General features: G+C 29.2%; 4 protein-coding genes across 4 annotated transcripts; 2 read left to right on the top strand and 2 right to left on the bottom strand.

The window, feature by feature from the left end:
* Positions 1–3,890: 3,890 nt before the first annotated feature.
* On the top strand, positions 3,891–6,650 carry LOC137806171 (nudix hydrolase 18, mitochondrial). The gene is made up of 5 exons (XM_068606155.2): positions 3,891–4,131; positions 4,813–4,918; positions 5,685–5,768; positions 5,945–6,073; positions 6,421–6,650. Exons 1-5 carry the CDS (start codon positions 4,058–4,060, stop codon positions 6,523–6,525), a joined length of 498 nt encoding a protein of 165 aa, XP_068462256.1. The 5' UTR covers positions 3,891–4,057; the 3' UTR covers positions 6,526–6,650.
* A 4,078-nt stretch (positions 6,651–10,728) lies between these two features.
* On the top strand, positions 10,729–13,389 carry LOC137806172 (uncharacterized). The gene is made up of 3 exons (XM_068606156.2): positions 10,729–10,849; positions 12,264–12,443; positions 13,086–13,389. The coding sequence occupies exons 1-3, from the start codon at positions 10,786–10,788 to the stop codon at positions 13,211–13,213; spliced, it is 372 nt and encodes a 123-aa protein (XP_068462257.2). The 5' UTR covers positions 10,729–10,785; the 3' UTR covers positions 13,214–13,389.
* A 368-nt stretch (positions 13,390–13,757) lies between these two features.
* On the bottom strand, positions 13,758–16,248 carry LOC137806170 (tolB protein-like protein). The gene has a single exon (XM_068606154.2). It carries the CDS (start codon positions 15,899–15,901, stop codon positions 13,838–13,840), a length of 2,064 nt encoding a protein of 687 aa, XP_068462255.2. The 5' UTR covers positions 15,902–16,248; the 3' UTR covers positions 13,758–13,837.
* Positions 16,249–19,471: 3,223 nt separating this feature from the next.
* LOC137805748 (putative calcium-binding protein CML25) lies at positions 19,472–20,545 on the bottom strand. Its single transcript, XM_068605674.2, has one exon. The coding sequence runs from the start codon at positions 20,353–20,355 to the stop codon at positions 19,777–19,779; it is 579 nt and encodes a 192-aa protein (XP_068461775.1). The 5' UTR covers positions 20,356–20,545; the 3' UTR covers positions 19,472–19,776.
* Between the last annotated feature and the right edge of the window lie 2,910 nt (positions 20,546–23,455).

Genomic DNA, 23,455 nt, shown 5'->3' with positions numbered 1-23,455 from the left:
CAATCACTTTTTTAAAATCATAACTTTCATTTTTCACCCCTCAGGTAACTAATTATCTACCACCACATAAAACAATATTATTAAAGAAAAAAAAATACAAGTAAATATGAAGACTTGACTAAAACTCATATTAATAAAATTGATACATTACATAGATAACCTATACCTATTCATACAAAAAAAAATAGATGAAAATCTATTATACCAAATGAAATTGATCTCTGTGAATAAATTCTAAGTTAACAAGTTTATCCACGTATAAATTTTACTATTTTAATTCTTGTATGATTCATCAAATAATAATATGATACACCAAATGTGCAGGGAGTTCATAAAGGTATAAATACGGAAAACTTAACTTTACCTAATTAATCTAAATTTATCTGTTTTCTGCCATAGTAATTGTTTTAAATAAATTTATTATAATAATTTTATACATTTTATATGTATATAGTGAGTAGCATAGTATATATTCTTTTTATTTATTCCCATATTTTTTATTCAACAATAGAGAAATATGTTTCAACATATTAAAGGAGAGAAATTACAAAGAAATGTGTTTTCTTTCTCAATAAATGTGTAGGGTTGAAAATCTTTCAGAAAATTTCAAAGGCAAAAACTTCAAATTTAGCTTGCAAGATTTCAAGAAGGCTTAATGTAAAGTTGACAAAACTAAGAAAGTAAGATTGCAATTCCTTCGAAAGCCGTATGAATTTGTTATAATATTTGAACAAGAATCTATTTTTGAGTATTTCAATAGCTATTGATAAACAAAATGAAAGCTCGTGGACAAGTTTGGATGAAAACATTGTTTAAAAGAAATTCTTAAAGAAAATTTCTCCTTGCATCATATCATTAAAGACATGCATCTAATATAAATTTTAAAATCCAACATTCTCTTTGACTTCATGGTTGTTATATACTCCAGATTTAGATATTCGAAAAGTCATTTTCGTACTTTATTTAAGCTTTCGGATGATCGTATCCATACGTGAGTTATGAGTTATGGATTTCCCTGTCCACAATGGTGTGCTGTAAATGCTATTAAGGATTGAAATCTGAAACTCATTTATGTTTGCTTACGGATCTTGATATCCAGAAGATCATTTATGCAGTTCAGATAAGTTTATGAATGGTTAAATTCGAAAGGGACATATTAGTTCTGGATTTGCATATCCAAAACTTTATGATTTGACTTATGGATAAAATATCCAGAAGACAAAATCTTTTAAATCATTAAAGACAAAATAGATATTTCAGGTAAGTGTGCAAGATATAAATTTATATTAATTTGAATTAATATGGTGCAGGAAAGATCAACCATCCTTAAAACCTTACCTTATCAATTTGATCACATTATTGTTTTGATTAAGGGAATTAAAAATCACAATAGCCTAAAGATAAAGAAGCACATAATTCTTTTTGAACACATAGAGTTGGTACAAGAGAACAACACACTTAAGACTCAAGTCACCAAGAAAGGTGATAAAGAAAGAAATGAAAAATAAAATAAAAGAAAAGATAAAGGGAGGTGATAATGGTGTCTGTTTCTCGAATTTATTTTATATTACATCTGAATTTTAGTTTTTTTTAAGATTCAATATAAAAAAATTATGTCTGAATTTTAGTTTTTTTTTCAAGATTCAATATAAAAAATTATGTATTACCTTTATTTAAAGAATTCTTATAATTTATTTTATATAAAAAATGAGGAAATATTAATAATTATTATGTTTTATTTTATTTATAAATGAAAAAAATAAGAAGTGAAAAAAAAATGAAGGAAACATAGTTGTTTATATAAATAAAAAATAAAGAGGAAACATAAACTTTCCCACTTGTTTTGATAAGTGAAAAGATAAAAAAAATAAGAATCATATTAATTAAAATGCATTTTTTAATACAACATATTTTCCTAGTATAAACCTATTATTATTTTTAAAAAAAATTATATTATAAAAACTTAGTCAAACGATGAAAAAGAGAGTTTGTTTCCTTTCTATTTTCTTCCAATATGAAAAGAATAAATTATTTTTTTTATGGTGGGATCACATGAAAATAATTAAGTTTTCTCTTTTGTATGTCCCTACTTTTTCAACCAAATTATGAACATTTATTGTTTGTTTCTTATCTCTTTCCTTCCCATCTAAATCAAGAAGTGATTAGATCTATCATTTGGATTGATTGGTTAATTAAAATGTCAACTAATCCCTACGAGAAATAAAAATTAAAAAAAATTTGATTTCTAAATTAATTTCTATTATTTTTTATTGTTTTTAAATAGTTTCTAAATTGGTATTTAATTAGCAACCAAGGTTTTTGCTACCAAATTTAGAAACTAAATAATTGGTAGTTAAAACTTTAGTTGCTAATTAGATACCAATTTAGAAACTATTTAACAATAATAGAAAATAATAGAAACTAATTTAGAAACCAATTTTTTTTTAGTTTCTAAAATGGTCTCTATTTTAGTTCCTATTGTAACTAATTATTTTGGTTTCTAAAAATTAATTTCTATTTCATGATTTTCTTATACTGAAACAGCTTAACTCAATTTTCAAATCATAAAAAAAATGGAAAAGTCTATTAAACTCACCATGGGTTGTTGCTGAGTTGTGCAAATTGACTCATATATAGTTTTAAAAACAAAAAATATGGAAAAATAAAATTAAGGTGATAAAAATTCTAGCTGCTAAATAAAAATTAAAGCATTAACTAACAAGATTATCATACCATGTAGTATATTTAACCCAACTATACATAAATCATTTGGAGAATCACTTTCCCTTAAAAGAGAAATTGCTAATGTAGTTCTTCTCACTATTAAGTTTAAATTTAAATATATACACCACAACAACAAAAATTAAATAAAAATTAATTACTCATTATATTAATTAAATTAAATATTATCTTAGAGATTAAAAAAATATAAATATCTAAATTAGTTTTTATTATTAATATATCAACACTTTAACTACCAACTATTTAGATTTTAAAATTGGTACCTAAAGATAGATAATTAAAATATTAATAATAAAAAATAAATTAGACACCAATCATTTTTAATCTCTAAAATAATATCTAATTGACTCACTATAACAATTAATTATTTTTATCTTTACAATTAATTTCTATCTAATGATTTTATACTAATAATATATAGCAAAATATTTGAAAACAATCACTCAATTATTCTCTTTTGGTAAATTTATTTATGTATAACATATATGCATAAATAAATAAATAAAATGTGTGATGGAAATCCCACATCGACTAAAGATTAGAGCCTTTCATTGTATATAACTGAGTGCAAACCTCAACTTCATTAGCTGGTTTTATGGGATTGAGTTAGGCGTAAAGTCCACTTCGTATTAAATTAAATTTAAAATTTATCGTAACAAGATTTATTATTTCTTTTAAACTCTTTCAAAATGTAATTCAATTTTTTGAAATTGAGTTAAATTTATAGTTTACATCAAATATATTTTAGAAGAAATTTCTCACCAAATTGTGTGCATCCAAGAAGAAGAAGAAAAAGAAAGGAATTAATCAAATATTCTAGAGTGTATTATACGAAATACACAATCCATGCAAATGGTAATGCATGAACATTCCAAAAGTCAACTTAACTCGTGTTGACTCTCTCTCTCTATCATACTAGTATTCTATATATACATGGACTTGGTAGTAACTTCTTCCATCGTCACATTCTTCTTCCCCCACTCATTGACTCGGCAAATAATATTTAATAATTAATATCTCTCTATTATTACTACTTTTATTATTTATTTTTTTCATTTCCTTCCACCAATATGCGACAATTACGCGCTTTACAAACGCTTCCACAAGCACCCTTATTACCTATATATATTCTAAACCCTCTAATCTTCATCTTATTCTTCGATTAACGTGTATACAAACCCTAAACCTTAAATCCTAAACATATATACACTTTCTCGTACCTTTCGTATACAATATTCTTATCAGACATACATAGAATACTGTTCTGTGTTTTGCTTTTTCGAGGTTTCTGAAAGTGGAAGTGTTGAAGTTAAGTATGGTTTGCTTGGTGTCTCGAACGGGAAGGGAGATGCAGAGGTACAACAGTAGTGGTGGAAGACAAGTTGTGGGGTGAGTTCATCATTTCAGTTCTTGGTCCTGTTTTTTTTGACGTCTGTTTCTTAATTTTGGGTTTGTTTCTGAAGGTGTTTTGTCGTGAGACTTCATCTGAAGCTGGCATGTGTTTTGGAAGTTTCTCTTTTCCTGAAAAGGAAAGGTGGAAGGGAATGAAACACAAATCAAGCTTTCTAGAGTAGAAAACAAAAGGGTTGTTTTTTATGAATAAAAGCTCAATTTTTTTAGCTTTTTTCCTGGAGTTTTTAGAGGTTTAATAGTTGAATATCTGCATGATACTCTTATTTCTCATTTTTCTTTTGTTTTCTTCTACCTGGGTATCTACTAGCTATATGCATGAAGAAACTTTCATTTTAAAGAGAAACTTTAAATGTGGTGAAGTTGTAGGATTTTAGCTTTCTATTTTGTAAAAGTAGGATTTTAGTTTTCTATTTTGTAAATGTTATAAAAATGAACTTTAAACTTAATTCAATTTTATTGTAAAAGTTGCAGAGTGAACTTTAAGTCTAACTCAATTTTACTGTAAAAGTTACGAAGTGAATTTTAACCCTAGTTCAATTTTATAAATTTGGTTATAAGATGAGGTTTACACTCTACCGACCGAGACTACTAATTTTATCCAACAAACTCTTGTTAAAATAACTTATCTTAAACTTATTCCAATGTCTACTTCTGCAGGTGCATACCTTACAGATATAAAGAAGAGAGTGATGGCAATGTGAGCAATGAGTTGGAGGTGCTTTTGGTTAGTTCACAAAAAGGCCAAGCATTAATGTTCCCCAAGGTACTTTTGTCGTTTCTTCCACAAATATACAAATAAATACATTTCATTCACAAACCAATAATATACTTTAATTAACATGATACCCAACAATTTAATCGTTTTATTTCATTTATACTTTTATAGATCGTTAACTTGGGTGACTAATGATTTTTTTTTTTAAAAAGGTTAATTTGACACACGATATTTTTGTAATAGTATGCTAAAAAGTTGAAGGAAAATAATAAACATGTTTTTTGAAAGTATAATTCATATATTTTCAAATTCTAAAACATAAACAATTAATCAGAAATGATTAGTTATTTTTTTTCAAGCCAATCGAGATGTCTCTTTACTAAAACATGTATTTTAGTCCTAAATAGTGATTTCCAGTCCTAAAAAGTATTGTGTTTTTTTTTTTCCTTTCTCTATTGTCTTTTATTTCTATTTTTCTGTTTTTCGTTTTCTAATCACATTTAATCATAATAGTTCTAATCCCGCATATATACCAATTAGCATGATCTCCGCCCCCATCTCTCCTATCTAGGAGTAAATATGAGATCTCTTGTAAAAGCTCAATTCAGAAATAATCCACTCGAGTATGCTAGCGGACTCGACCCATGATCATACAACTTTAAAAGTATGAATACTTTTTTTTCTCTCCAATTGGGTGGTGATTTTTGTTTACATGCATGAATAAAGTTGGTGTTTACTATAACTGAATTTTTTTGCCTCATCTTAATTAATTCATGCATAGTAATATTTAACATAAAATATTTGTGCATTTTAGGGAGGATGGGAGCTCGATGAATCTATAGAAGAAGCAGCTTACAGGGAGTCCTTAGAAGAAGCAGGAGTTACTGGAATAGTTGAGGTACTTTTGAATGTATTTGGAAGATATTTAAATAATTTTTTTCATAGTTTAATTTATAAAAATTATCTCAAATATACTCTTAATTATTTTTTATAAAGTGAAATTAGTTTCTTCTATTAGGTTTAAATATAATTTTAAAGGAAAAAGTGAAAAATTGGTTTGTTTTGATATTGCAGCATGAATTGGGTGAATGGAGCTTCATGAGCAAAAGACATGGCACATACTATGAAGGTCACATGTTTCCTTTGCTAGTCAAAGAAGAACTTGACTTGTGGCCTGAGAAAGATCTAAGAAGAAGAACATGGGTATGTCCAAGAGTTAACTAATAAATATTTCTTTTATTTTTTCTTTTATTTTTTCTTATATTTTTTTTAATAATATTTTTTATATCAGAGTTTTTATAAAAAAAAGTTGTTCAATTTCACTTTCAAAAAATGTATATATAATAGTGAAACACTTATTTTAATATAATGATTATGGTTGCATCATTTTCTAAGATGTTAGTTTAGGTTCTTTGTGACCATGACATGAGTCACCCTCTAAAATGTGTATATTATGCATGGCTTATTAAATAAAACACTTGTTATTCTTTTAAGAAAAATGTATGCATGTATATAATTTTTTTTTATGTGTTTGTTATCACTTTATGCAGATGAGTGTTGATGAAGCTGGAGAAGTTTGTCAGCATTGGTGGATGAAGGAAGCATTAGACATTCTTGTTGAACGACTCACTTTACAGAAGAACAAGAACATATAACTTTAATTATCAGTGAAAATGGATTTAGGGAATTTTCATGTAAAAAAGAGAAGACTGTGTATTTCTACAGAGTTAGTTTGTAATGTTGATCGATTAATAAAAGAATGGAAGTTTCATTTACAAAAGAAAATCTGACACTTGCATGATGTTTGTGAGTATAGAAAAGTACCAAAAATTGAATGTAATTTCTCATAATGTTATCACTTATCTATAATTTTTGTTTGAATTTATTTAGTTAAAAAAACATAATAAATTATTATGAAATATAAATAAATTTTATATTAGTAATTTATAACTAAGAACTTATAATTGAGTTGTGGGCTGATTTATATATCTTAAATATTACATTAAATAAATAGATTAATTATGGTATGATTTATGTATCTTAATGTCATTTGATTTATGTATTTTAAATATTATATTAAATAAATGATTATTGATCTGAATTTTTTTTATAGCAAGAAATAATAAATAAATATAGATCATTTAATGGGTGATCCAAACTTTATATAAGAAATAAATAAGAAGAAAAATAAGATAGAGTCTCACATCCCAACCTATTTGAACCTCTCAACAAAAGCTATCAACTATCCCTAGACCTTAAAAACAACACAACCAAAGAAGTTCATCATTGACAACATCTAAAGTGCAACAACACATCAAATACCGAAAAACATAAAAACATAGTCAGACTACCAACATTAACCTTCAAAATTAGAGCAACTTCCTGAATTTACCACGAACTCAACAAAAAACCTTAGATATCCTTTTTCACATCATTATTGTTGCTGCTTAGAGTCTTTTTATTCTAATGTAAGAGACAAATGTTCCTATTGCATAACCCATTCAAGGGAACAAACTGCTTAAAATCAATCTATAAAACACACAACTTCTTCCTTCTTAAAACAAGGAGTTAGCACTATATACCAAAATAAAAGGAGCAAATATATTTAACAAATTTCATACATATAAAAGGTTTCAAACACCAATCAAAATAAATAAACTTGACATTTTTTTCTTTACTAATAATCTAAATCTGAATTTTTCTTTATGCGGCAAAAAGTAAAATGAGTGTACATACCATCAATTTATTTTTTTTACTTTTTAGATAGAAATTTGTGGGTGCATTCATTAGTTTGGAAGTTGTTTCAGTCATGCCATCATGTTCCTTTTGTGTTTTGAAACCTGAAAATAACCTAATTTATAAATGGGTTATGTTTTAGGTAATTCATTTTATATGTTTTACTTATTTGTTTATTACTATATTGACTATTACACTTTTCAACGCTAAGCTAACTTATCTTAGCTTTTGCGCCAACCAAAACTTGTGCAATGATTGATGAATCACGGAAATGGTCAAATTATTCAAACCTTATTTATTATGTGAACCACATATAATTAATTATAATAGCTTCATATTTTGGTCGGTAAAACAATTTTTTTTTAATTTATTAAGGTTCATTGAAATCTAATTAATGTTGATCTATATATCCTTACAACACTTTAAAATTTAGTAAGAGAAAATCTTTTTATAATGGCATAATTTATAAGAAATAAGTGTTTCTTTTTGTGCTTTAAAAAATTCTTCAGAAATTGGTAAAAAAAGGTTATCTTTTATTAAAATAAATTAAAAATTCAGTAGTATAAGAGAAATTTTATTGTGAAAGTTAACTTTAATTTACTTTTTAAGATCTTAAACCAATTTCTTTTAATGAAAAATTTAATCAACAATAAAAATTTAATCAAGTTAAATCACAAATGTCCAACACTTATAAAAAAATAGAATAAAACTTAACCAATGTAAAAAAAACGCATCCATACGTATTATTTTTAAAATCTTATATGTCTATCTTCATATTTATTTAATGATTTTTATTCATAAGTGTGAAATCTTAAATCCTAAATCCTAAATTTTAAACTACAACTTTTATAAAATCTAGATCTTAATCTTATTTTTCTAAAAAAATATCTTTGTATTGTAGAAATGGAGAAAAAATATATTTTTTTTCACTTGTTCAGTGGCAGTTGGTTTATGGAAGTGGTTTAAAGGAATAAGTGATATGCTAGTTTTAACTGTAAACTTCTTGTTTTAAACACATTTAAATAAATTCATTTCTAATTGATATTATTTTAATTTTTAAATTAGATAATCAAATTTATTAAATTTTATTTTTTAATAAAGTATTTTAATGATCACAAAATTTAAAAATATTAAATATTAAACAATTAGTAATAATTAAGAAAATATTAATATTGATTTTCTTAATTCATCCAGTTGATTTTATTTTTTAGTTAAAATTTGTTAAGATTTTTTCAAATGCCATTTACAAAGTTTTTTATATTTTAATATCGGTTGAAGTTATTTTCAATTAATATCAACTATAAATAATAGAAACAAAAAAATCCTAGCAAACTATTGTTGGTATCAATGATAAAAATAATAACTATAGTCATAAAAAAATATAAGAACAACAGAATGTCAAAAAAATTAAATTAGTTTACACAAAGAAAAAAAAAGTCTCTTTCACGTTGACCCGAGAGAAGCCTAATATTTTAATTGAGGAAGAACACTATATAATATAAAAATAAGTTCTAACAATATAAATAGAAGTCTAATCGTCATCAATTCAAAAGTGATACTTTTAATGTTAACAAAATTAAACTGAAAAGAAAACATAAAAAAGAAAAAAAAAATATTTCAAAAGAAATTTAATATTAAATAATTCAATTACTTTCATACAATTTTAAAATTTTGTAATAAAATAACATATTTGATTATAAATCATTTCAAATTCTCTATAAATTAATAATTCATTCTCTTTAAGACATTATTAATATTCTTTCATTATTTTAACGCACTATTAATATTCTTTATTCATATATATTATCATGGAAATTAATAAATAATAATTTCTACAATTTTTTTCATTTAATTTTCTATCTTTCTTTATTTTTTTTAATAATATAATTTTTTATGTAATCGTTTCGTGTCAGCCTGAATAAGATATAAGTTTTATAATAATATTTAATATAAAAGTTTTTATAAAAAAAATAAAAAAAATTAAATAAGCAGTAACTGCCAATTTTTGTAGAGAATGTGTCAACATGCACTAATTATAACCAATGGAATCTGTGGTCAATTTGGTCAACATCTGTCAACCGTGTAAAAAGTGGTGTTTATAAACGCGTAAAATTATAATTAGAAAATTAATTTTAATTATAATTTTGTGTCAGAAATTATACTTAATTCATATAAATATGTTTCGATTTTTTTACTTTCTTTTAAAAAATTTATAAATGAGATAAATTTTGATGTATCTGTGTTGGAGATTCTATATTGACTAGAGATTAGAGTTTTTCATCTTTCACAAAATCGACTCATAGGTTTGAGATTGCACCCACTTATATACAATGAAATGTCTTTATCTCTAGTCGATGTGGAATCTCCAACAATCTGAAAAATGAATTAGAAATAATGACTGGTACCCACTCAATTTGACTCTACATAAGAAGATTCTTGGAAATTTTTAAACATAAAATTTTCCAAGGTTGTCTCATTGTGTTTTCTGAATTCAATTATGTGAATTTTTCAAAGGTAATCTTCATCTATTGGATCCTTCTTATTTTAGGAAAGTTCCAAGAAAAAAATACACATAATTTTTGGAGGCTATCTTGGTTAATTAGGGTTCATGAGTCAAAGTACATGAACAGTTCTTCAAATTTATAACTCCTTCAAATTGCAGATATTTTAGTTTAATCAATTAAACTTACAACTTAAATGAGTTCTATAGCAGGTTAATTCTCTGGAAATTTTACAATTTTATGTAAAAATATATAAGACTAACTCTACAATAAAATTATTAATTTTAAAGAAAAATAATAATTTAATTAACTCTATTTTAAAGTTAGATTCATGTACATATACCATATTTAATTGAATTTTTTTTATATATTTAAAACGTCAAAGTGAAAGATATTTAAGGTTAAAAATAATTCCAGTTAATAATTTGATTGAAAAGTTTAATAGCATTCAATGTATTTTATTAATTTACAATTTAATAAAATTATGTAATATAATCTGCTTTTAAATTTAATTTTATAAGGAATGAAAATGACTTTAATGAATGTGACATCATTCTTTTTAGTGTTCATACAAAGTTCATTTCTGTCTATAAATTGAAATCATGAACATGTTTGAAGAAACATAAAACCTTCTTCTCTTTCTCTTTTTATATATCAAAATATTGCAATTTAGGAGATATGTCAAATCCCTCATTCACATTTGCATTTTTGTTTGTCTTTCTTGCAATAGCAGCTTCTCAAGGTATTTGTTACAATTGATATTATATTTAGTATTAAACTAACATTAATTTAGTGAAGTTTCTTAGTCCATTTTTGTCACTTCATTTTGTATGTGCAGGGTAATTCATTTTGTATGTGTAGGGCAAGTAATATTTTTTTTTTCAATTAAAGGTTTGATTTACTGCTAAATATCTTTTTACTTGATTTTTTTTTCAGTTTGGTGTCTGAATTTTTTTTTTTTTAATTCGAAAGTCTGGAATCCGTCATTTGTCTGATTTCAATCTAGTTGGTGTTTGTTTGATTGTGTGTTGTTTATACCCCTTTATGAGTTTGGGTTTGTTGGATGAGAAGTAGGGGTGGCAATGCGGGTTGGCCCGTCCCGCATAGGCCTGCTCTGCATAGAATTTGTGAGCTGATTTTTGTAGTCTGTTTCGCATGAGGGTTGGTCCGCATAAGAAATATTTATTAAAAAATTATTTTTTTAAATAAAAATTTTGAATTTTTTTATTTATTTAGATGCATTAGGTAAATGGTTTCATAATATTATTTTCATGAAACATGCGTAGTAAGATGCTATTAAAAATTTCAGAATGTAAAATATGAGGCTACATGAAGAAAATATGAGGGTGTAGAAAAAAAATTATACATTTTAAAGTTATGCGGGTCAACCCGCCCCGCACTTGACCCGCGCAAGCTGCGGGTTATGTGGGGGGATTAAGCGGGCCAGCAGGTTGAAATGAGCAACCTGCCTCGCGTTTTTTTCAGTGGGCCAGCCTGCATGACTTGTCCCACTTTGCCACCTCCTAGTGAGAAGTGTTTGTGTTTATGTTTTGTGTAAGGGTTAGATCACTCTTGAAGTGGTTCTTATTTGTTTTTTTTTATAAAGAAAAATTCTTATTTTTTTTGCAAATATAAGGAAAAAATTCTTAATTTTTTTGCTGATAAAGGAAAAAATCTTAATTTTTTTTTGCTGATAAAGGAAAGATTCGTAATTTTTTTTGCTGATAAAGGAAAGATTTGTAATTTTTTTCTGATAAAGGAAAAATTCGTAACATTTTTGCTGATAAAGGAAAAATTCTTAATTTTTTTCCTGATGAAGAAAAAAATCTTAATTTTTTTTTCTGATAAAGGAAAATTCTTAATTATTTGCTGATAAAAAGAATCTAACTCATTAGTCTGACCTAAATCACCTTAGAGTATAATTTAAATTATTATATAATATTTAAAAAATATAAATACACAATTATATTTAATTTAAATTATAAATATTTAAAAATTGATGTAAAAGTAACCACATTATCATTTATCATTTGATCTAATTACAAAATTAATTAATCAATTAGAACTAAAATATATTCATTTACGACCATATATATATATATATATATATATTAGTGATATTCACAAGTTTTAAAAGTATAGATGTAAGATTTCAGGTGTTTCACCTTCAAAGACAACAAGAACAGACACAATAGCTGTTGATCAGGATCAATGTTTTGTTGATAAAGATTGCATCCAAATCCTTCCCCTTTTGGGTTGTCCTAGAGAATCAGTTCGTTGTGTTGCTATCAATGGAGAAAGAAAGTGTCAATGCAATTTCAGAAAAGGAGGATCAGGTATAACAATTCAAATTTAACAAAATACACATCTTCTTAATGAAGTAGTTTTTCTTCCACATTCTTTCATTCAAGCTTCTTATTGTATTTATTTTCCAGTTAACTTTCTAATATTGTAGGTGATATTTTGCGAATTTTATTAACTAAATTTAAAAGTTGAGTTAGAGATAACCTTATTTATTGAGATGATATTATACCTGTGTGGAAAGAGGGTCCCGGGTAGTAGATGCCGCCAGGTGTACAATTGTTAATGTGTCGATGGTTTTAAGATTCCTTTGAGTCTCCTTCTCATCATGTTGGTATTAGGTCGATCATGCTAGTATTCGGGTGGTAGGGATACTTGCGATTGCACTCCGACGCTTAAGAGTCAGTGCTAGGATTTTAAATGTGTTATCGTAGAATATAAAAAAAACACATATCTAATTCTTCTTTTGATAGTTCTATTTATATTATTGTTTATCTTAATAATATGTTATAGATCAACTATTAACTGATGTGTAACGATTCCTTAATGTTTTATCCGTTACCCACTAAATAAAAACACTCACTAAATAAAAACAAAGTTGTTAAGATGAATAGTAGAAAAAATGTTTATATATTAAATATTGAATTATAATAGTTGTAACACATTTAATTTTGCAGGTGTTTCATCTAGGAATAAACCAAGATATCCATGTTCAAAAACCCAAGATTGCATTGCTTACCCTCCGGAACTTTGTCATGGATTAGCAGGAGCTTTTTGTTATCGGGGTAATTGTGTTTGTGGATAAGAACGAACAACCAACAACTCAAACATTTTCAACATGTATTTTGAGGTTGTAATAAATAAAAACTCAATAAGATTGAACGTGTCTCAATAATAATGATCATGCATTGAATTAATGTACGAAAGTGAAGAACAAATGCGTCTCTTGTTATTTTTAATTATAATTTTTAATTCTGTGCTAGTCTTGCAAAGTTATAATGCATGAAAACTCATGAAAATCCTCTTTCTCTGATTTAAAAAAGTTTTTAAGAAAAAGGTAACAGTAGATTAAGATTAATGCCACAATTTCATGCAATATTAACAAATAATTAAAAATCAATTTCACTAAAAAAAATCAGTTTTACACCCAAACAAAAGAGAATTGAAGTTGAAGATTTCCAACTCGACTCAAGATTAAAATATATTAATATTTTATAATATAAGAAATTAATATATAAATAAGTACAAACTTGAGATTCAGTTTTGAGAGATTGAATTATAGTTAAAATCCACTTAGCTTGAGTTATAGTTAAAGTCCACCTGTCCACCTCTTAAGTAGTTTTAAGAAGTTTTATGAAAAGAAACCCAAATTTATTTGGCCATGAAATGGACATTACATTAGACAAGAAGATAAACACAGGTAACGAAATCAAACGTCACACGTTATCCACAATGGTTCTGCAAACTCAGCCTTCAACTTATCCCAATTCTCACCTTCACCATCACCATCCACGTGGCACAACACCAAATCTCCATTGTGCCACGTGGGCGTTCCATTCTCATAGGCATTACACGTCAGCCTCCTCAACCCACTCCCATCAACCCTCACCACGTACAGATCCCCGTACGGCTGAAACTGGTTCGGCAACCCTATCGGCTCCGCCGTCACGCCGCCCAAGTTCGCCGTGAAAACCAGCCACTCTCCGTCGCCGCTGAAGCTCACGTGATTTAACCTCTCCCTCCCACCCTCCACCCCCATCGCCACCTCCACCCTCCGCAACCCACTCCCGTCGGGCCTCACCAAATAAATCCCAAACACCTCGCTGTTCTTCGGCTCATGCCTGTTCGACGAAAACGCTATCAAATCCCCTTTCGGGGACCAGCACGGCATCGTATCGATCCACGCCCCCTCCGTCAACCTCCGTATCCCGCCGTTAAACTCCCCCTCAACGCCGTCCACTATGTACAAATTCTTGTGCCCCGACCTCCCTGACCGGAACACCACGCTCTTCCCGTCAGGGGAACACGCCGGAAAAGCGTTGTTCCCGGTCTCCTCTCTCGTCAGAATCGTCAGCTTAAACGGAACCTCTTCACGGTCGTCTGTGAAATGAACCGGGTCGAATTCAATACGACCGATTTGCACCGTTTTGGAAACGGACTCGAAGATTGGACCGATGGAGGTGTATATCACGTTTTCCGTTGGGCTCCACGCGTTGTGAAAGCACGTCCTTCCTTTGAGTAAAGTCCATCGTTGAGAACCGTTTGATCGAACGACTTTCACTCCGCCGGTGGCCTCTAAGGTGTGGTTGAAAGCGATGAAATCGCCGTCGGGGGAGAAGCTAGGAAACGAACCGTTAAGCCTGAGTAACTGTAAGTCGCGAACCGGAGAGTGAACTTTATCGAGGTGTGGATATTTCGACTCGCCCTGAGTTGACTCGCCTCTGAATCGGTGGTACCCGAGTTGGCTGGAGTCCAGTGAGACGAACGGGTTGTAGTGGTGGAAATTAGGGTTTATATCTTCGGTAATTCGTTGGAACGTTTGCGATTCCAGATCGAAAATCTCCACGTGGCGGAAACCGCTCTCTTTGCGGCGAGTTGCGACGGCGATGCGCTTTCCGTCGTGGAAAGCTGCCGGAGTGAAACAGTGCAACCCCGGCGGCGTCACGCGAATCGGCGAGCACGAGTTTTCCGATATAGGTACCTCATCCGAATCGTTTAAATTGACGCGGAAGATGCTCCACCATCCATCGTCGGCGATTCTGTGGAAGAATACCGTTGAATCTCGCGACCACGTTGGCCAGCCCCCGCGTTCGCTCACAGTGACTCGTTTTCCAGGGTCAGCCTCGGGGAAAACGACAATCTCCGTTTGTAGTTCGCGGAAATCGTTGGTCTGCCAACGGCGGGAGCGGTAAGACGCGACGGCAAGGAATTTCCCGGTGAGGGACACGGCGGGGCTGTAGTCCACCTCGCCAGGCGGGGTGAGTCTAGTAACTGTGGCGGCGGTGGCGCCCTCCTCAACGGCGGAGGAGTAAACGGCGCTCCAGCTGGTGAAAACCTCATCAGGTTGGTGGTGAGTGGAAACGAAGTAGAGGTTTCCATTTCTGATGATGGGGCGATCGAGGAAGAGAGCGTTGGGGAGAAACGATAGAGGCTGGGGTTTGTTATCGGGTCGGGTAATGTAGAAGCGGGGCGAGCCGGTTCGTTCGGAGACGAAGACGACGTCGTTTTGGTGACTGATGAATTGCGCGTTGAAGTTAATTGAAAGGCCGTCAGTGAGGCGGTGGTCGGTGGAGGCGTGAGGCGGAGGGCGGTGGCGGTGGAGGTCGACGGAGAAGACGTCGAAACCGTATTGGGGTCTTCCGACGGTGTTAAATACGACGGTTCCGGGAGGTGGCAACATTGGAAGTGAGTGAGTGAAGTGAAGTTTGGGTGTGGATTTAAAAGTGTTGGTTTTGCACTTTATGCGTCTGCCATGACGTACGATTCTCAACATTCTCAGTACCCAACTTTGATTTGTTGAACTTTGAAGACTCTCAAAAGCTACAAACGAATAATTGAACTCATCTCACCGTTCCCACGTGCTTCACATCATTCCGCACAGAATCCATAATCCTTTTAATAACTTTTTTTTAGTGGGTTTTTTTTTTATTAATTTGTCACTTTGTTATACAAATTGTTCTTGGTTTAGTGGGATTAAAGTCATTTATCTCGGTCGATTTTATTTTATTTTATTTTGTATGAGATATTTGAATGTTTAAGTGAGATTTCAGTGTATTTTATATGTTTTTAATTATGTATTTTATATGTTTTAATATAAATGATGAGGTATTTTATTTTTTTTGTCCATTTATATGATGATATTAGGTAGAATTAAGACTTTAAATCATGATTAAGAATATATTAATTAATATTTAATCACTGATTTAGTCTTGTTAATTTTGTATTTATGTATAATAAACTTAGTTGTATCGATAGATCATAAACGGATACTGATAATTCTAATAGGAAGATAAATTGTTTAGATTTTTTTCCAAAAGTGATACGTTTCAAAAATAATATTTGAAATGAATTCTGGAGAATTTTATTTTTCCAAATAGGATAGATCACTCTCTTGTGTAAATTCTTTTACTCAAATACATCTAAAACATTTCTTTTCTTATAATGTTAAATAATGTTAATAGAGTGGATTTATCTAAAAATATAGATTAATATATACATATAACGTAATTTATTTTATAAATATAAATACATCATGTATTTAATAAAAAATAATTTCCACTAGGATAAAAAGGTGTAATTATATTATATTATATTCTTACACTGATTATACATCAACCTATTATTCTTCCAAATCGATTATGTATTAGAACCAGATTATAAGCTATAACTCAAAGCGTAATAATACAATTAAATAATAACCATAATAATAATAAGAATAAGAATAATATTTAAGTTAGCCAATAATGTTCTAATAAAGTTTTAAATTACTTGTAGAATTAATAATGATTATGAATATGTTAATAATAAATGAAATTGAACTCCTTTTCTTCTATTTTTTGTTTAAGAGTGTGAAATGGAGAGATTCTTCTTAGAATGTAAGAGTGAAGAGAGCTTAATTTTATTTGTCTTGGTTGAAAGAGAGAGCTTCAAGTGTTTGATTTGAAGACGTTTTTGGTTGTTCCTATTAACGTGGACACCATCAACATTATCTACATCTTACAGCTGTATCACACTTGTTCCTTTTAAGGTTCACTCTACTACTGTTTCCAATATTGTGTTTGTTTACATTGCTCCATTGTTTATAAAGATGGAAATGTGAGTGACGTCGTTGTTTGAAGATGTGAGTGAAGAAAAGTGTAAAATGTTGATTATATCTTCAGGATAATTGATTATGGTGGTTTTTTCAGTTGGTTGGTAGTCGATTATATAGTGTTTTTGAAGAATTTCATAATAATTATGATGTATTTTTAAATTGAATAATTATCAAATAAAGTACAATTTAAACTGCACTTAATTTCGTTTAGTTACCCAATCGTTTGTTGGACTAGAATTGTATTGGTATGACCGACACCTACCATTCAAGACTCATTGGATGTATCCATCTTTGAGTCTGGGGGGCAACTGTACCGGTATGGGCGAGACCGAGATTCGGTCTCCCTAACCGAGATGCGGTTTATTTGACCGAAACAAGGGAATTCTGATCGAGCCCAGGGAACTTGGTCGAGACTAGGGAAACATGATCGAGACAAGGGAACCCGGCCGAGACAAGGGAAATCACCACGGACGGCCCAACCGACCGACACATAAATCCATTAACACTCAAACCAATGTCAGTGAAGCTAATCTGTCATTAAGGATAGGTAATACATCCATAAGTGTGATCCATTCCACTAATCAGGCTCAATAAGGTAAGCACATTAAAATAATATAAATAGCACACATCCCAAGGAGAAAGGTACGTCATTTATTATTGTGCATCTACCCGAATACTGATCACCCGCTTTGTTGACTTGAGCGTTAGAGTGCCTTCCGCAGGTACCCCCATTCGGTGTTCACCCGAGACCAAGAGCCAAAGGAGAAGCACAAAGACAAGAAGAACCTCAATCAAGCACCCAACAACCTGCTCGATCGAAAGAGGAAGACGAAGACTTCAATAGTTCTCTAAGTCCCATCTCTCTATTAGGAACAAAAATAAATATTGTGTTTAGCATGATTTGATACATAAAAATATATTTTCCACTTAGTTATTTAAGCATACAATTAAAATAAAATAAAATAAATTGTTGAAGTTTGATCCAAAATAGGTCATTATGTTTAAATTGAGGAGTATCATTCTTGTAGAACCAACCATTCTTTGAATCCCAAGGGAATTCTCACCAGAAGAAACATGGTCTTCTTTGTTTTCTTTGACCCATTTTCTGATTGTGACCTTCTCACTTCGAATTTGTGAGACAACTTGGGATTCGACCTATTCCATGTTTGCTACTCTCCTTTGTATCACAACTTTCTTAATTGACTAGTTTGAAGCATTTTAATGAATGTGTAAATGAAATTCCCTTCCTTTGGCTAGGGAATCTTTACACTAATGCTGCAAAAAGATCACATGTATTATTTTCAAGAGGTCTCTATTTTAAGGTGGTTTAAGCTTTTTAGTTGAAAATTTGGTTACACATAATTTGTAGAAATCCTTGAAATAGGAAATGAGGTGTTCACAAACACTAGAGCAAAGTTAGTATATACCACATCACACACTTTATGTCAGATAAAAATATGACGAAAAAATGCATAGTGAATTTTTTTAAAAATAAGTGGAACTTTTTTACATAAGAGACTTTGGTGTTGTGTGCATTTTTCATATTTTCAACAACATATTATTGTGTTAAGTTGTTATCATAGTCCCTTTTTTAGGGTTTTTGTTGAGCCATCGGGAATAAAAAAAAATGGGAGATTTATGTCTTCCACATTTATGTCGAATTCTTACTTAACATTACAAACATTTTACATTGAATTACATCCAACGTTTTTGCTTTAGATGAAAACTCAAGTCTTAAGTGAATTAATTAATTTTAGGAGCATATAATGGATAAAAATGGGCTAATTTGTTACCTCTATTGAAATTGATTGAAAATCTTGTTATTCCATTATTGAGTAATATTTCATTCTCTCGTGATTGGTGATTTGTGCTTTAAGAGCTCTATCAGTAATTTCCCTACACTCTTTCGTTTTGTTGCTGCAAATCATTCATTATTATTATTATTATCATAATCTGCTACAACATACGACCATCTTCGTCATGTGACATATAGTGTTCCTTCAACCTCTCACTCTCAGTTAATTTGTACATAATTTTTGTCTTTGTATTCTACATTTTAGAGATTATATATATTTTTGCATAATTTGTATCCTACATTTTAGAAATTATATATATTTTTGCCTCGATTATTCCCGTGTCAATGCCATAAAACATCAATGTTGTGTTTAAATCATAAAACGTGAATGAAGAAAGTGAGGAAACTGAATCGAGTTTGAAAGACGAAGGAAACAGCTATGCAGAGACAGAATCTGATATGAAGGAATCGAATCAGCGTATTTAATTTCCCCGAAACTGAGTGATAAACAGAAAAAAGAAACAACTAATGGAAACACACGCACACGCATCTATCCACGTTGATTTGTCGAGGGAAAAAATTGGTGGAAAAATCAGAATTAATTCTTCCCCTTCAAAGTAGATACAAAAGAGAGGGGAAGAATTAGTTCTGATCTTTCCAAATAAACTAACGAAAACGAAACAAAATCAGAGACAAAAAATTTAAGAAAAAAAAAGAAAGAAACCTTTTGATTTGATGAGTGCAACATGTTTATTAAATTTTATTTGTTCCCTGTCATCATGATCTTAAACTCCTCGAAATTTATCATGCCGTTGCCGTCACCGTCGACGCCGGCGATCATCCTGTGGCACTCGTCGAGGGAGCACTCGTCGCCGAGGCTGGCCATGACCATGTGCAGCTCCTCGGCGGTGATGGAGCCGTTGCCGTCGATGTCAAAAATGGAAAACGCCTCTTTGAGATTCTCGAGAACCTCGTCGGGCTCCACGCCCTTGGTGTTCAACTCGATGAACTCCTGCAAGTTGATGTGGCCGTCGCCGTCGCAGTCGATTTCCTGGATCATTCTGGAAACCTCCTCCTCGGTGGCGTGCTGGCCGAGGCACTTCATCATGGAGCCGAGCTCCGACGAGGAGATTCTTCCGTCGCCGTTGGTGTCGAACTTTCTGAAGACGTATTCCAACTCGACGGTGACGGGGGCGCGTGAGTGGTTGTGCATGAACGATAGTGATAACGATGAGGATGGAAGCGATGACGGTGGTGACGATGAAGATGATGTGTTGGATAAGGTTGAGGTTGTCTTGGGCAGTTTCTTCTTCTTGCCGAAGAGAGATCTGAGACCCATGGTTGTGGTTTGAGTTTTGGACGCTTGGTGGAAACAAACGCCGAAGAAACTGAGAGAAAGAAGTCCTTCTTGTGAAGAGAGAAGAATCTGTGAATGTTATTATTGGAAAGGAAAGAGGAGTGGCTGGTTTTTGTTTTTCTATATTAACAACCATTCCTGCGCGATTCAAGCACTTCGATCCATCAATACCATTCTTAGATCAATTATCATCATTTTCTTTCTTATTCACTCTAATTTCAGTATCCAAACCGGAGAAAACAATTAAAGGTGGTGATATTTTAACATCACAATCAAACAAAAAAAACATGTACTTGGTGAAACAATATAATATTTTAATTATATTTAACTTATTATTAAAAATATACATTATGAAAAATATTATTTTCACACCCACTTTTTGCATTGCTCCAAATTACACCTTTCAAATGATAGAGGTTATAAAGTGTAAAAAGATATTTTTGTCATTTGAAAATGTGTAATTTGGAGCAAGAGGTGTCAAATTATCATTGCTCTTCCAGTATATAACATTCTTTCTTGGTCTAAAACTTCAATTTTTATATGAAATTACAAAAATATCATTTTTTATATCATTAATTAAAGGTTGTATAGTGGAGCAAATTGTCATATATCATTCCTCTGTATTATTTTAAGAAAAATGGTTTTTTTTATCTCATGCTCCACCTTACACCCCACTAAATATTAATAATATTTTAATTTTTTTAATTTTGAAAATTATTTTAACATTTTACATTTTGCTTATATTTTCATTAAAAGGATTTTTTCATTTTTAATTTTTTTTATTACAAATATTAATATTTTGTTGTGGGTGTAAAGTGAATAGGGTGTCAAAATATCATTACTCTTATTTTAATTTAAAATATTATAATATTATTGTAATAAAAATATTTTTTTACATCCATACTCCACACTACAACCCGACTTTAAAAAAAATATGTTATTTTTTAACAAAATATCATCGCTAATCTCAAAATATGTTATTTTTTTAACAAAATATCATCGCTAACCTCAAAAGTACTAAATTATGTAAAAGTTACATGAACAAAATATTTTGTTAATATTTATAACACCTTACATATATGATATTATAATATAATTTTATAGTATAATATCTTTATAAATTGAAGACTTCCTTCCTTTGTATTTGTAATAATTTACTTATTTTAATAATAATTTATGTAAAATTTAATTATGCATTTAAGTATATGTTTAACCATTTTTATATTTTTTTAATTTGATAATTCATAAGTAATTGGACCTCTATTTGAATTACATTCTTGATAGGTTTCAACCGTTTCAACAAAAAACAATCAATTTTAAAAAAAACACATAACGACTGTTTTTATTAAATCTATTCTTGAATTTAAATATAAATTATTATCTTTTATTTAATTTAATATTATGATGACGATTTCAATGTAATCCATCATTATTGTTGGACATTTATAACGATGGTTATGTTTGAAAGTGTAGTTATAATGTCAAAAAGTAACAACAAATTTAATAGTGATATTAATAATTAATTTATAATGACACCTCAATTTACTAAAAAAAACAAAATCATTGTGGAAAGCTGTTGTCAAAGTTATGTTTACAAAAATTGAAAGTTAGTGACCCTTTGCTTATTGAAACATGAGACATTTGGAACCATTATATATAATACTATTATCTTCTACTATATCTCTAACTCACTCTTCTTTTTCTTTTTCTTTTGCTCCTACAATTTAAATAAAATTGAAGAATTAAAAATTAATGAAAAAGAATTATGTGGAGGAAGAAAAAATATACCCTTCATTGTGATTTGTTTCTTCATTATTATTTGGATATTTTATCCTTTCCATAATGAAGAAAAACACTTTTGAGTCCATGATTCTTCTTTTTTTTTTAATCTTACAATTAAATATAGTTAATTTAACATTCAAAATAGAAAATATTAATTAATATAATGAAGGTAATAATAAATATTATAAATTAAGATAATAATGTATTAATTAATGTAATTAAGGCAATCATGAATTTTAAAATAATATAATTGGACTATTTTTTGATGAATAATTAAATTAAGTAATATATTAATTATTTTCTATAAATAAGATAATTATACGTAATACATTTAAATCTTTAGTAGGTTATGAAAAATAAATTTTATAATATATTTTTTAAATGTCACTACTTTTATTCTTCATAAACTATTTTTTAAAAGGGTAATTACATATAATTTTTTTTATTTTATATGATATAATAATTTATGTATTTATAAAGAATGATTATTAGTAAAATATAGTACAAAAAATATTTTATTTATTAACTTTGAGTTCTTAATTGTAAAACAAGAAAAGAAAAATTATTATTTTTATATTAAAAATATTTTTTTTATATATCACCATCAACAATCCTATTAAATATTAAATATATATTGAGTTGTTTTATTTATTTTCATTGGAGCTAAAGTTATTGGTCTTCTAATAAAAAATAAATCAATAAGATAAATTTATTTAATGATAAAATTTATAATAAAGTGAAATTTTAAATATGATTAAACAATCAGACCAAAATTAAGTATGATAATGTTTGTGAGTTTTCTTCAAGATAGTGAAATGATGAAATTGTAGTTTGCATTTTTATTTATTTTTATTTGTAGATTTTATTTGAATATCTTCTATTGATGATAAATACTATTGTGAAAATGTGAAAACATCAAGAATTGTAGAATTTAAAAAAAAATAAAAATTGTGTTGGTAAATTTAAAAGTTTCATCTAGTCTCTTCTTATAATTATTTATGGATATTAATAGTCTTATGTATACATTTTGTTAATATATGAGTTTTGATTTATGCGATGAAAAATGATAGTTGATTACTTGAAATAACCTCAGCTAAAATTTCAAATTAGATAATGATATAATATAAAAAAAATTATTTGAAAAATTTAAATTATTTTAGAATAGGGTTATGTTAACAACTATTAGAAGGAGTTAAGAGATTATCTAAAAGAAGAAAACTCTAAAGAAAAGTTTTTGAGGAATCAAATTTTGATGAAGAGAATAGCTATAAGAGGAGAAGGTTATGATAATGGAGGAATT

The sequence above is a fragment of the Phaseolus vulgaris genome, chromosome 3 (genome assembly GCF_051622355.1).
Source record: "Phaseolus vulgaris cultivar YP4 chromosome 3, ASM5162235v1, whole genome shotgun sequence".
Lineage (NCBI taxonomy): Eukaryota > Viridiplantae > Streptophyta > Magnoliopsida > Fabales > Fabaceae > Phaseolus > Phaseolus vulgaris.
This window is presented reverse-complemented; position numbering and strand designations above follow the sequence as displayed.